The sequence below is a fragment of the Mus caroli genome, unplaced genomic scaffold, assembly GCF_978045245.1.
Source record: "Mus caroli unplaced genomic scaffold, Mus_caroli_1 scaffold_7, whole genome shotgun sequence".
NCBI classification, from domain to species: Eukaryota; Metazoa; Chordata; class Mammalia; order Rodentia; family Muridae; genus Mus; species Mus caroli.
The window spans coordinates 67347835-67361548 of record NW_028227262.1 but is presented as its reverse complement, the minus strand read 5'-3'; the positions used below and the strand labels follow the sequence as shown (position 1 = coordinate 67361548).

Below are 13714 nucleotides of genomic sequence, written 5' to 3'. Positions count from 1 at the left end.
TGTTGTTGCTTTGGCTTTGTTCTTGTTTTACTCTTTATTGATTAAATTCGTCCTCTGACCATTTCATGTGTATGTAGTACATTGCTTACTCCCCCCCCTCACACCCATCTCTTGTCATCCCCTCCTCCTCCCACAGGTCCCTATGTTCACATCTTTTTGTTTTATTCTGTTTTGCTTTGTCTTGTGCCCATCTGATTCTAACCAGGACTGTGTATGCCCATGGATTTAGAACTATCTATTGTAGCCTATGGACTGCAGTAATTGTCCTTTCCCTGGAATGCATCAGTTGCCAGTAGTTCCTCAGGGAGGGCTAGGGCCCTGTGGCCTCTCCAATCCATGACTGGCTCTTGGCAGGCCCAGTCTTCTGTAGGCAGCCTCTGCTGCTCAATTCTCATGTTTGCAAGGGCTGTGCCATGACCTGAAGACAGTATTTCATATCTCTTCTCCCTGTCTTCTGCTCTTATATCCTTCCCATTCTCTCTTCCACGGCATTCCTTAAAGAGGGTGGTAGAAATGTCCTATTTAGGGCTGAGCACATGAGTATCTGCATTCATCATTGTTTACTGCAAAGACAAGCTTCTCTGGTTAAGTGTGAGTATCACATGTCTATGGGTATAAACATAAATATCTAGGCTGTAGTTTGATACCAGCTAGCTAAACCATTTTGGGGAGGTTGCCCCTGGGTCTATGATCTCCCAACCACCGGGTTTCTAGTGTCAGATACTACCATCTTTGTTTATGATTCTGTACAAGTTGAATACAAGGTCATGAGTTGTATTCCAGCAGTTCCATTTCCTTGTGTATACCTATTAACTGCTCTTACACACACTGAAACTTCTGCAAGGTATTTTATAGCATCATTAAGCACAATGAACCCTCTAATTGGAAACCATCAAATGTCTAATGAGTAGTATTCATGCAACAAACTGTATAGCAGTGAGTGATGGAGTGACAACCACATGCATCTCCTAAGTCCTCACAGTATTATAACATCTGGCTCTAACTGCAGACCGATTTGCACTATTAAAATTACTTGATTTAGTTATTATATTTATAATTATGGCTTGCTGATGCTGTTCACATTTTTAATAGGATTTACTTAAATCTATTGTTGCAAGAATGAAGAAGTCAATAGAAGATGATATTTTTATTCCTCTATACCCAAAGAGGTAAGAGCTCTCCATGTTTATACTGTTTGTGATAGCTTTTCTTTTGAGGGTAGTAGGGTAGGGTAAGATACAGCCTGATGTACCTCAGGCGGTCCTCGAACTGTAGCCACCCCGTGGTACTCCCAGGATGGAAGTTGGGGGGCTTGGGACAGGACTTTGAGCTTCCTGATTATCTGAGTCAAGAAGAGATAAGATACCTACAAATAAAAATGCGTCCCAGTGGGTTTTGTTCTGTACTCTTTTAGGTAACTAATATGTTCTCGTGGTTCAGAATAGGAGTGCAGTTAAGTTGTATTCAAGGCAGTCGTTTCTGAGCCTTTTGACTAAAATCAAGCATATCTTTAAAATAATTTAAAAAAAGGGGGGGGTTGTTTGCTTTTTAATTTATCTATTGTGAGCATTTGCCTGTGTGTATGTATATGTACCATGTGAGCATTTGCCTGTGTGTATGTGTATGTACCATGTGAGGGCCTGCAGAGGTCAGAAGAGAGCATTAGCTCCCATGAAGACGGAACTACAGGCAGTTGTGAGCCACTGTGTGGGTGCCTGGAACTAAAATCTATGTCCTCGGCAGAAACAGCAAGTGCTTTTAACCATCGGACTATTTCTCCGGTCCCTAAAATGAGGTTTATTTACTCTTAGACTTCTGAATGTAGTAGATTTTGCCATTCATCTTATCTCTGCTGTGACTTTATCTCCCCCTCCATGTATAGCAGGTGAAGTATATTATAAGCAGGTGCAAGCACTTTTGTACCTTTTTCACTTGGTAGATAGTTGAAGTCATTTCATATCCTTATGTAAGTAAGTTTCTTCACTTTTTAAAAGTTCCTCAATAGGCATTGTCTTGGTTAGGGTTTCTATTTCTTCAGCAAAACACCATAACTAAAAAGTAACTTAGGCAGGAAAGGGTTTATTTGGCTTAAGCTTCCATATTTCTGTTCCTCATCGAAGGAGGTCAGAAGAGGAACCTGGAGGCAGGAGCTGATGCAGAGGCCATGGAGGGATGCTGCTTACCGGCTTGCTCCACCTGCTTACTTATATATAAGCCAGGACCACCAGCCCAGTGATAGCACCACCCACAGTGGGCTGGGCCTTTCTGCACTGATCACTTACTGAGAAAATACCTTACAGCTGGATCTCGTGGAGGCATTTCTTCAACTGAGGTTCCTTCCTCTCTAGCTTAAGTTGACACACAAAACCAGCCAGTGCTGGCATGTTGGTGTCCTGTAACTGGCCGGCACATGAGTGGTACTGTCTTACTAGCAATGAGATTATACGCAAACTGTGCAAAGGCAATCATATCTTTGCAGAATCCACTGTCAGCTGCCTGCGGGTGCATTTGTAATTCTTGCTACATACCATCAGAGTGCCTTGATTCACAATTCAAACAATCAAATAACAGGGGCCTGGAGACATCACTGGTGGCTTACAGTGTCCAGTGCTCTCCCACAGGACTAGAGTTTGATTCTCTGCACCTCGGTTGGACAGCTCACGGCCATCTGTAACTCCAACTCCACGGTCACCCATGGCCTCTTCCAGCCTGTGCAGCCACTGCACTCATGTGTACAAACCACACAGAGATATACAAATGTACACAGAATTCAAAACAAAAACAAACAAGAGTCCTACTGTTGAGGCTTTATTCTGAGAGAATAATGGTCCTGTGTATTCCCTCCCTCTCCCCATTTCTTCCTCCTTCCTCACCGGTCTCACATTAGCTCTGAAGAAGGAAAAATGTCACCACACTCCAAGTTCCAAGAAAGGCAGTTCTGGGGGGCTCTAAAGGTAAGCAGTTCTGGGGGGCTCTAAAGGTAAGCAGTTCTGGGGGGCTCTAAAGGTAAGCAGTTCTGGGGGCTCTAAAGGTAAGCAGTTCTGGGGGGCTCTAAAGGTAAGCAGTTCTGGGGGGCTCTAAAGGTAAGCAGTTCTGGGGGGCTCTAAAGGTAGGCAGTTCTGGGGGGCTCTAAAGGTAAGCAGTTCTGGGGGGCTCTAAAGGTAAGCAGTTCTGGGGGGCTCTAAAGGTAAGCAGTTCTGGGGGGCTCTAAAGGTAAGCAGTTCTGGGGGCTCTAAAGGTAAGCAGTTCTGGGGGGCTCTAAAGGTAAGCAGTTCTGGGGGGCTCTAAAGGTAAGCAGTTCTGGGGGGCTCTAAAGGTAAGCAGTTCTGGGGGGCTCTAAAGGTAAGCAGTTCTGGGGGGCTCTAAAGGTAAGCAGTTCTGGGGGGCTCTAAAGGTAAGCAGTTCTGGGGGCTCTAAAGGTAAGCAGTTCTGGGGGGCTCTAAAGGTAAGCAGTTCTGGGGGCTCTAAAGGTAAGCAGTTCTGGGGGGCTCTAAAGGTAGGCAGTTCTGGGGGGCTCTAAAGGTAAGCAGTTCTGGGGGGCTCTAAAGGTAAGCAGTTCTGGGGGGCTCTAAAGGTAGGCAGTTCTGGGGGGCTCTAAAGGTAAGCAGTTCTGGGGGGCTCTAAAGGTAAGCAGTTCTGGGGGGCTCTAAAGGTAGGCAGTTCTGGGGGGCTCTAAAGGTAAGCAGTTCTGGGGGGCTCTAAAGGTAAGCAGTTCTGGGGGGGCTCTAAAGGTAAGCAGTTCTGGGGGGCTCTAAAGGTAGGTAAGCAGTTCTGGGGGGCTCTAAAGGTAAGCAGTTCTGGGGGGCTCTAAAGGTAAGCAGTTCTGGGGGGCTCTAAAGGTAAGCAGTTCTGGGGGGCTCTAAAGGTAAGCAGTTCTGGGGGGCTCTAAAGGTAAGCAGTTCTGGGGGGCTCTAAAGGTAAGCAGTTCTGGGGGGCTCTAAAGGTAGGTAAGCAGTTCTGGGGGGCTCTAAAGGTAAGCAGTTCTGGGGGGCTCTAAAGGTAAGCAGTTCTGGGGGGCTCTAAAGGTAAGCAGTTCTGGGGGGCTCTAAAGGTAAGCAGTTCTGGGGGGCTCTAAAGGTAAGCAGTTCTGGGGGGCTCTAAAGGTAGGCAGTAAGCAGAGTGCTAGTCTTTAAGTGTGTCTATATTAATCTTTGCAGCTGAATAATACTGTTGAACCACTCCACTCTGCCACGATAGCACAAAACACTCACAGGCTATCAGTATGCAAGCAAATGAACTGTGTTTGGATAAACTTTGCTTTCCAACACTGAAATTTGAATATCACATTTTCACAGGACACCCAGGGCTACACAGAGAAACCCTGTCATAAACAAACAAACAATCAAACAATATTCTATATTGACTTGGTTGTGTTGCGTTGTTGGAGACAGTCTCACTACATAGCCCTGGCTGTCCTAGCCGTTGCTATGGAGATCAGGCTGATCTTACACTCCATGGCATGCCTTCCTGCCTCTGCCTCCTGTGCACTGGAATTAAAGGTGTATGCCACCTGTAGTCTGTTTTGTTTTTTAATATTTTGAAATGTCCTTTAAAAATGTAAAAGCTGTTCTTGTCTCATGGACACTCCAGTTAAATTTAATTTCGGTGACCTGATGGTCAAAAAGCTACAGTTAAGGCAAATCCAGGCCGGTGGAGGTAGATATAAGGAGGTTGGTTGTTTCAGGACTCCACAGTGACTCAGTACAGGTGAGGAACACAAGTCTGTCTCAGCCAAGTGCCAGATGCTGGCACTGTACCTGTGTCCGTCTTAGCTTTTGTAGGAGATGGAGGGAGGGAGCTTGGAGAGACCGTGGGTCTGTGTTGGATATAGCAAACCGCACACAACTGTGGAGATGGAATGAGCCCAAGAACGAAACTGTGATTTAAATGCCAAGATAAAGGGTCCCAGGGTACTGAAATGTCCATCATGTTTGAGAAGACAAGGACATAAATGTCCCTAGCAGGAGCAGTTTCAGTGCAGTGAGTGTATGTGTGTCATGGCCAAGTCAGGAAGATGCTTTCCCAGACAGGCAGGGAGGTCAGTGACAGTGCAGAGTGGCGTGTGTCAGTCTCCATTCAGAATACTAGGGGAAGACTCAGAATTCGCATTTCAACTCACAGAAACCTAGGAATTCAGCCTTCCAAATAAAACCAGTATTTACTCGTAGATCTCACTACAGGGCACTTCACCCCCTTTATCAGCTCAGCAGTGAGGCTTCTGGCATTGCCTGGCTTCCCACACATGGATACCAGCCTTGACAGTGCTTTCTGGTCCTGGCAACCACAGTCTTACACTTAGTGGGCCAGACAATAGGGAGGATGGGTTACAGTGGGGCGCTGATCTGGAGAGGCTCTGGTGGAGTTCCATGGGGCATATTGCCGTTGGTTACCCTAGACTGGAAATAGGATGAGCACATGCAAGGAGGTGAGAGTCAGGTATTCACTTGGGGAATTTTTTCTCTTCCAAAGCTGACATGTACAAAAAGGCCAGCTAGTAGTGAGAGTCAGGGAGCTCAGCCAGTTCTTTATGTCCCACTCTAGCTGCTAGGGAGGACACACATAATTACTTGGCGTTTTCTTTTAGCTCTTCCGAAATATTCTTCTTTGGAATGGCCTTCTCCCAGATGATACCTTGCAAGATCTGGGACTGGGGAAGCTGCTGAATCGCTACCTTATTATCTCTCTTACTAATGCTGTCCCTGGACCAGATGTTGTTAAAAAGTGCAGCCAGGTAAGTTGTATAGAGACCAATTCTAATTATGACATTTTATATATGCTGCTCGGCGTGGTAGCTTACATCTCTAACTCTGAGGTAGAGGAAGTGTTGGAAGCCAGACAACCTGGCTACAGGAGGGTGAGACCCTCTCAGAGCAGCAACAGAGCAAGAGCTGAGATTAGGTAAGGGCTGGACAGTGAAGACTGCACGTAGAAGACCTGCATTCAGCTCATAATCCCCACCCCTGTAACTTAAGCACTGACGGGGAATCCAGTGCCCTCTTCTGGCCTCTTCAGAAACTTGGACATACATACACAAAGACATGAATTTATTGAAATCTATATTGTATTACAATCATTAATTAAATTGTGGAGCTTGCACATGAATAAACAAATGAGTTTCACAGAGTAGAGCCCAGAAGCTATTTTAATATTTAAGAATCAGTATTCTGGTTTGAAACAACAGTAGTGGGGAGAAGCATTTAGTAAATGATGCCAGGAGCCAGCTGCCCTCTGCACACACCTGAGTCTCAGTGCTTGAGAGGCTGACGCAGGAAGAGTGTGTGCTCAAGACAAACCAAGAAGGGAGGCAGGGAAGAAGGAAGGAAAGGAGGGAGGGAGGAAAATAGGAAGGTGGTTGTTGTTTTAAGAAAAGGAGTTACTTCTAAATGGCAGAAGAAATGGGAAAAGGCAATAAATTTGTGAAAATAATTTGACAAATATGAACTGGATAAAAAAGAACAAGTCCAAAAGGTATGGAGATAAAGTTGCCATTAGTAAGTAAACTTAAAAGTGTGTTCAGGTGGCTTGCTGGACTATTCTTTCTCCTGTAACTTATATATGACTTTTTATGTACTAAGAAATTAAAAAGAGTTAACTAGATTAGAAACTAGGAAAGGAGCTATAACACATAAGATTAAAATCCACATCAAATTTAAAAAGCCAGTAAATAATTTAAAGACTGTTATTGGAAATGGTCCCAAAATAGGCTAGTCAAATCACCACAAATGGGTATAGAAAACAGCCTACCAACTGTGCACAGTGGTAACACCAGCAGAGAATGCTAGTGAACGTACTGTGAAGACGCACAGGAAAGTGGGCCTGCTGCTATTATTCAACTGAAATCCCCAGTTGTGACATGAGACTGGGCTGCTGCTGTTCTGGGGCTGTAGAAGCCTGTGTCCTGCAGTGTGGGGGCACTGGTATTGGAAAACAAAACTCTGTTACTGCCAGGAGCAACACAGCTCTAAGTATTTATCTTAGGACAAAAATCAGGCTTGTATATACTGATTTTAAGCATATAAAATACTATACCATTATTTAATAGACGGTAACCCAAGCTACCTGCATTAGTTACTTTTCTGTTGCTGTGATAAAACACCATGGCCATGGGAGACTTAAAGAAATTAGAGTTTATTTGGGATTGTAGTTTCAAAAGAGAGTCTATAATGGAGGGGAAGGCCTGACAGTAGGAGAACACTGAGAGTTCTCTACTTGAGCCACAAGCTGGCAGTGGAGCCAGGCTGTGAATCTCATCCCATCATCCCGTGATGTGATGTGCACCCTCCACAGGTTCTTAACGTCCCAAAGCAGCACCACCTACCCAGGGCCAAGATTCAAAGTTTCAAATATTTGTACCTAGAAAGGGTGTTTTTCTGAAAACACTAAAATACTCCAATGTCCCCCAAACAACTGATCCACCCATAATGTAAAAGTCATGGTGTTAAATGGTGCTGAGGAACGCGCCTGCAACTCCATCAGTATAGTTCTTACATTCAAATCATTCTCTGGGTGGACTGGGGAGGTGTGTTTACACAGCTTCTCCACAGCAGGTTTGGAGAGCTGAGCCACAGGCCAGTATGTGGTACTTCATATATGGGCAGGCTTGCTGGTTCAGACACGTGTGAGATAGCAAAGCATGGGAAAGCAGGTACCTGTGAGTAACTTCCAAGCCAGTCAGGACTGGTTCTAAAACTTTGGGAACGGATATTGCTTGCCAAGCAAGTCTTCCATGCCTCTGCCTTCTGCAGTCACATGTCTTCTTTTTTTCCCTCCACAATTAAAGACTAATACAGTGAGCCTTTCTTTTCCCTGCCTTCACCTGCTTTGTCTTGCATGTGTTGATGGTGCTGCTGCTGCTGCTGTATCAGATTCAAGGCCTCACACACTTAAGCACCTGTTCTACCACCTACACATTCAACAACACCCAGCTGTCACTATTCTCTCTCTCTGTCTACATAGTTATATATATTTATATATATGTGTATACATATATGTGTGTGTTTATATATACATATACATGTATATATATGTGTGTGTGTGTGTGCATATATATACATACACACACACACACACTTTTTTGAGGCAGGCTGTGTCTGCTGCCTAGGCTGGCTGGCATGGAGCTCAGAGTCCTTTCTGCCCCCAGCTCTCAGATGCTGGACACCTATCACCATCCCCAGGTCTCATCCTCTACTGCCATTTTAAGGCTGCTTTTAAGGCTGGCCCTAGACGTACTTCTTTCTAGCCCTTGTATTCCTTTACAATGCATGTTTGGTGTTTTGGCTTCCTCCTTTCTGGTCTCAGATCCTTGTCTTGTGACCATCCAAGAACTCTGTTTTCCTTCATCGAGTTCCCTTCTTTTCCTTCCTGTTGCTATGAGGAAGTTAATTTGTTTTCAACATTTTCCTGACTTTCCAAAAACTCCTCTCCAACGTGTTATTTTTGGAGAAGGATGGTTTTGGCTTGTCTTTCTGCATGCACGGTATTGATCTGTCTGGCCTCCATGGGCATGGACAGCACACTGGATAAGAGCAGAGTGCCGTGAATTTTCTTCCCTTCAGTATACTTATATCGAGTCCCCTGCAGTTTCCTTCTCTCGGATGTCTGTACACATCGCTAGAGTTCAGAGCACATTCCATCTGCTTTATGCTTTTAGCCATGAACAATGACTAATCAAGTTGGGTTTTTTTTTTTTTTTAATCTCGATTATTTTATATGTATGGGTGTTGTGCCTCTGTGTATGCCTATTCTGTGTGACTGCAATACCTGAGGAGGCCAGAAGGGGGCATCAGATGCCTTGGAACTGGAGATAGAGATGGCTATGAGCTGTCATGTGGGTTATAAGAATTGAACCTGGGTCCTCTGGGAGAGCAGCCATTGCTGGTAACCACTGAGCCACCTCTCCAGCCCAGAAGAGTGATCTTTTTAATGCCATGTTACCTTTGATGCAGGGAAGAGAAATCTCAAGCTTTCTTTGCCTCTTGTATTTTAAATCTGCCATGTGTCTTGACTGACAGATAGCAGCATGTCTACCAGAAAGATGGTTTGAGAACTCTGCTATGAGGACATCAATTCCCCAGCTAGAAAACTTCATTAAGTTTTTGTTGCAGTCTGCCCAGAAATTATCCACAAGTGAATTCAGGTAATGCTCACTTAATTTTTCACCTCCAAAGCATTGTGCGGATTTTTAATGTTAGCAGTTTTAAGGAGCTTTGCACTTTTACTATAATTTTTAAATCTGGGTCTTGGGTTATAGCCAGTTTAACAGAGGATCTGCCTAGCAACAAGAGGCCCTGGGTTCAATCTAAATACTCATCAACCAGGCATTGTGGCACAAGCCTGGAATCCTTCCGTAGTGTTGAGGAAGTCTCGATGTGACTGCTCCCATCAGCTGACAGCATAGTGACCACTGAAGCTGACAGCACAGTACTGTGGAGAGCCTGATCAGACAGGCTTGCTCTGGGTTCTGCTTCTTACTGTCATCCGCATACAAATTTTCCAGAATATTGTATATTGGACTTTGCAATTACAATCATGAGGCATATGAAACTGTAGTCATTCTAAGAACTACAGCATTGGCAGTTTTATGTCTGTGCCAATACTGAGGTGTATTTATACAAATGGATGATACAGGCTGTTATCAGTAGGCTATAATGTACATGTTTGTATAGCTAATACAAAAATACATAATGTGGTCACAGTATCCAGTATGTGAAATGTGCACAGCTGCATGTGCCCTGCTTTGATAGAACTATCAGCATATTTGTTCATACCAGCAGCATGGCAGCGTGTAATGTTTCATTGTGGCATGTTAGCTAGTGTCACTGTACCTTAGGGATTGACTAACTCTTGGCCTTTAACTGAAGCATCACTGCATATAATGAGGTATAAAAGGGACAGCACCTCTGTATTGTATGTGGCCCTAGATACTGGCTTAGGTCCTCAGTCACCACTGTTACTCCCTTCTGACCTATTATAGTACTTCACTACTACCACCACCACCACCACCCCTTTCCTTTTCTTTCATCTTATTTTTTTTTTTTTTTTTTTTTTTTTTTGCTAAGGATCAAATTTAGGGCCCACTGCCTGCTTTATAAAGGCTTTACCGCTCCTGTGCCTCTCGCTTGGCCGCTAAGGGGAGAGTAAATGCTTTTTGGTTGTTTTTCAGGAATGAAATCAGTGAAATAATTCTTATCCTGGTGAAGGTAAAAGCTCTGACTCAAGCCGAATCCCTCACAGAAGAGCATCCCCTGGAGCCCTTCACAGCCCAGAGTACAGGTGTTTGAGTGCGCCGTGTGGGAGTGCCCAGAGTCAAGATGGACGTGTCACGGCCGATGCTGCCTTTGCTGGATGCCCACTTAGGGCGTGGCCAGGCCTCCTGGTGCTGTGTCTGAGGGAGGTAATGCACAGCAGCAGCCGAGCTCAGTGTGTGCTCTCTTACTCTCTCGACCCGGAAGGAAGGAAATGAAGCAGTCTAGACACAGAAGCATGCCTCAATCAAAACCATCTTCAGCAAACTCCAACTGTTTGCAGATCAGCTAATGAGGAAGCTCTATCTCTGGATGGTTTCTTTGATCTTATTCTTTGGTGGGGACTCGGTCTCATTCTGAAGTGTAAGGAATTGCTTATTATTAAATAGCTAACACATTTTTATACAAACTATCCTTTCAAAATCTGTACTGACTTACTGTGTGAAATCAGTGCAGGAGAGTACCAGTGAGTCTCCACATTTTAATTCATTGTCAGTTTGTTAAAAAAAAAAAAACTTTAAAAATAAAAGATTTATTTTTATATGTGTGGTCATGTATGTACCTGGGTGGGTTTAGCACTACCGCCATGTAGGGGCCAGAGGGCATCAGGTCCCCTGGAACTGGAATCCAGGAGGTTGTGGGCCATCTAATGCGCTTGGAACCAAACCCAGGTCCTCAGAAGAGATCTTCACCCTCCCTGTGAAGAATGAAGCTGTGTTGGTTTGAGTCATCTATAAGTCCTTCTGAGATGTCCATCTTTTTCATCTTTTGCCTGTGCTCTGACAAAAAGCTTTTCAGAAAACTTAACATTTTTCTTTTAATTTTGTGTAACTTTTTTTTATTTTTGTAACAAAGTTATTAGCTCATAACAAGTGAGGCTTTTTTGCTCTGTTTTGTGTGACTCATGGTAGGAAGAAAAAGGCCATTTCTATTTTAAATACAGAAATGTAAAGTATTTGTCTAATTAAGGTAGTCTGAGGCCAGGTAATTAAGAAATTAGGAACTTTTCTCAAAATGATTGTATTAGTGTTCTTAAGTATATTTGTTAAGCAACTCAATGATGATCCTATATTTATTTTTTCCATGTTGTCATTTTAGACATTTGCTCATTACAAAAGCATGTGTATATGTGTACAGAAAGTTTTGTATATAAATGGCAGAGACTTTATTTTTGCTGTTATAGGGCACTTTTGAAAACTGTTCTCTGGCCTTGGCTTCTTCGAGATGGCCGTGTGGGTGGCCGTGCTCTCGGTCACCATCTCTGTTCTTCACGGGATGTAGAGTAGTAAGCCATCACCTTTAAATCCCATTACGCCTGGCATGTGGCTTCCAAGCTTCTTTGAAACATACTGTGACGCTAACTCTACTGCCCTTTTAGAGTTCTTACTCCTTCCTCCTAGTCCTGTGAAATGGAGGAACTGACACAACAGGTACACACACTCCCCTGGCGATTCATCTCACAGACCCAGTGAGCTCAGGCCAGCTGGGGCTACATGAGACCACGACAAAAACTTAATAACCAGAAACAACAAGCTTTCATTCTCCGTCTCTGATGGTTTCTTTTGTGGAGACTGGGTCTCATTCTGAAGTGTAAGTGACCCTGATCTTGGAACCCTCCTGCCTCTGCCTCCCAAGCCTTTGGATTACCACACCTGGAATGGAAAACTTAAAAGGCCTAACTGCAGAGACACCGTGTTTGTGAATTAGAAAACTAATTTTAGGTAAAGTCTTATTCTCCTTAAACTGACCCATGAATTTATTGTCAACACTGAACCAGGTTCAGGAAAATAAAGCATACAGGAGAACAGCCTAGGGCCCTTTGTACCCACCCACACAGACAGGTCTAACGGGAGACCTGTGTGTGTCTCAGAGGCAGAGACTGGAGAGACTCAGTGGCATTCGTTTCCCAGGACCCACACCAGGTGGCTCACAACCACCTGTAACTCCAGCTCCAGGGGGTCTGATGCAGTCACACAAGCATACACTTAAATAGAAAAGAGGTACTCAGTATCTAAACTCCAAATAATGGTTCCAGGAAGACAGAAGCAAAGGAGAGAAACTCAGCAACAAGAGCCAAGTCTCCCAGAACTCGAGTCAGAGCACTGAGAGGCTTACCCACAGCCCTAACCTAGGTAGATAAATGTACCTGCACATGCACCAAGCACAGCACAGATTCTCTGCTGTCCAATCATGCCCAAGGAGCAGAAACCAGATGACGCTGGGTTTCTCAACGCAGCATGGAAACTTCAGAGAAGAGAGACAGTACAGGCCAGATAGTACAGTCTCTCTCAAGAGTAAAACGTGGCCAACGTGACTGAAAGGACTCCTGAGCCTGACCATGAGGTATATGTATGCCCATGGAGGTCCACACACATGCACATCTCTGGAAGCTAGAATAATTAAGGAGTTAGCAGCCAGGAAAATGAAGACACGGAATGCAGAGCAGCTCACCGGAAAAATAGTCCTGAGATCCAGGCTGGCACTGTGATGTTACAAATGGGTTAGCCTTTACTCTGTGAGGCATCCCAGCTTCCCATCCCATGTTCAGCTGCACTCTGCCCCACTAGAGGGAGTGTTGACCCCCAAGAGCTGAAGCTTGACTCAGGGAAGATAACACTCTCTGACCACCTCCCTGCTGGACATTCATCACCCAGTCCACACAGGCCCTGCCAGGTACCCTGAGGTGTCTTCTGTTTAGCAGACTTCACTTGGAATTTTACCCATGGAATTCCTCACAAGTGGCTTTTGTAAATTTGGGGGAAATGAAGCCAGATGGATAACAACTCAGATTCCCACATTCTTCTTAAAACTGCCATGTAGCAAAACAGGACCCTTTTCTACCAGCTATGAGCCTGTCAAAACTAGACGTTTAACACTGGAGAGATTGTCAGGTGGGTGTGTTAGCTGGGGTTCCATTGCTGTGAAGAGACGCCACGACTAAGGCAAGTCTCATAAGGGACAACATTGAATTAGGGCTGGCTTACAGGTTCAGGGCTTCAGTCCATTAACATCATGGAAGTGTCCAGGCAGACACAGCTGAGAGTTCTGCATCTTGATCCAACTACAGCTAGCAGAGTCTGACCACACTTGAACATGAGACCTCAAAGCCCGCCCCACAGTGACATACTTCATCCAATACGGCCACACTTCCTAACAGCACCACTCCATATGGGCCAAGTATATTCAAACGACCGCCTGTGTCATAAGCAGCTGTAACTCCAGTTCCAGGCAGTCTGATACTCTCTGGTCTCTGGAACCATGTGCACACATACAGGCCTGGGTGCTAGGAACTAAACGCAGGGCCTCTGCAAGAGTAGCAAGTGCTCTGCACTACTGAGCCACCTCTCCAGCTCCTAGCCTTACATTTTACCTTGCACTGTCGTGTGTTTATGGTTTTTTCCCTACTCCTCTTGCTCAGATCCCAGGTCCTCTTATTCTGGTGACGCTAACTTCCCTGGCTACAGAAAGGG

At 44.7% G+C, this 13714-nt stretch overlaps 1 protein-coding gene across 1 annotated transcript in view; it reads left to right on the top strand.

Moving 5' to 3' along the window:
* Gcfc2 (GC-rich sequence DNA-binding factor 2) overlaps positions 1-10875 on the top strand; it is a 37043-nt gene extending 26168 nt beyond the window's left edge. The window contains exons 13-17 of the mRNA XM_021164992.3: positions 1093-1169; positions 2888-2954; positions 5585-5731; positions 9012-9136; positions 10163-10875. Of these exons, the coding sequence (XP_021020651.1) occupies positions 1093-1169; positions 2888-2954; positions 5585-5731; positions 9012-9136; positions 10163-10280 (534 nt within the window). The 3' untranslated portion in view covers positions 10281-10875. The remainder of the gene's footprint in view (positions 1-1092; positions 1170-2887; positions 2955-5584; positions 5732-9011; positions 9137-10162) is intronic.
* Positions 10876-13714: the final 2839 nt, after the last annotated feature.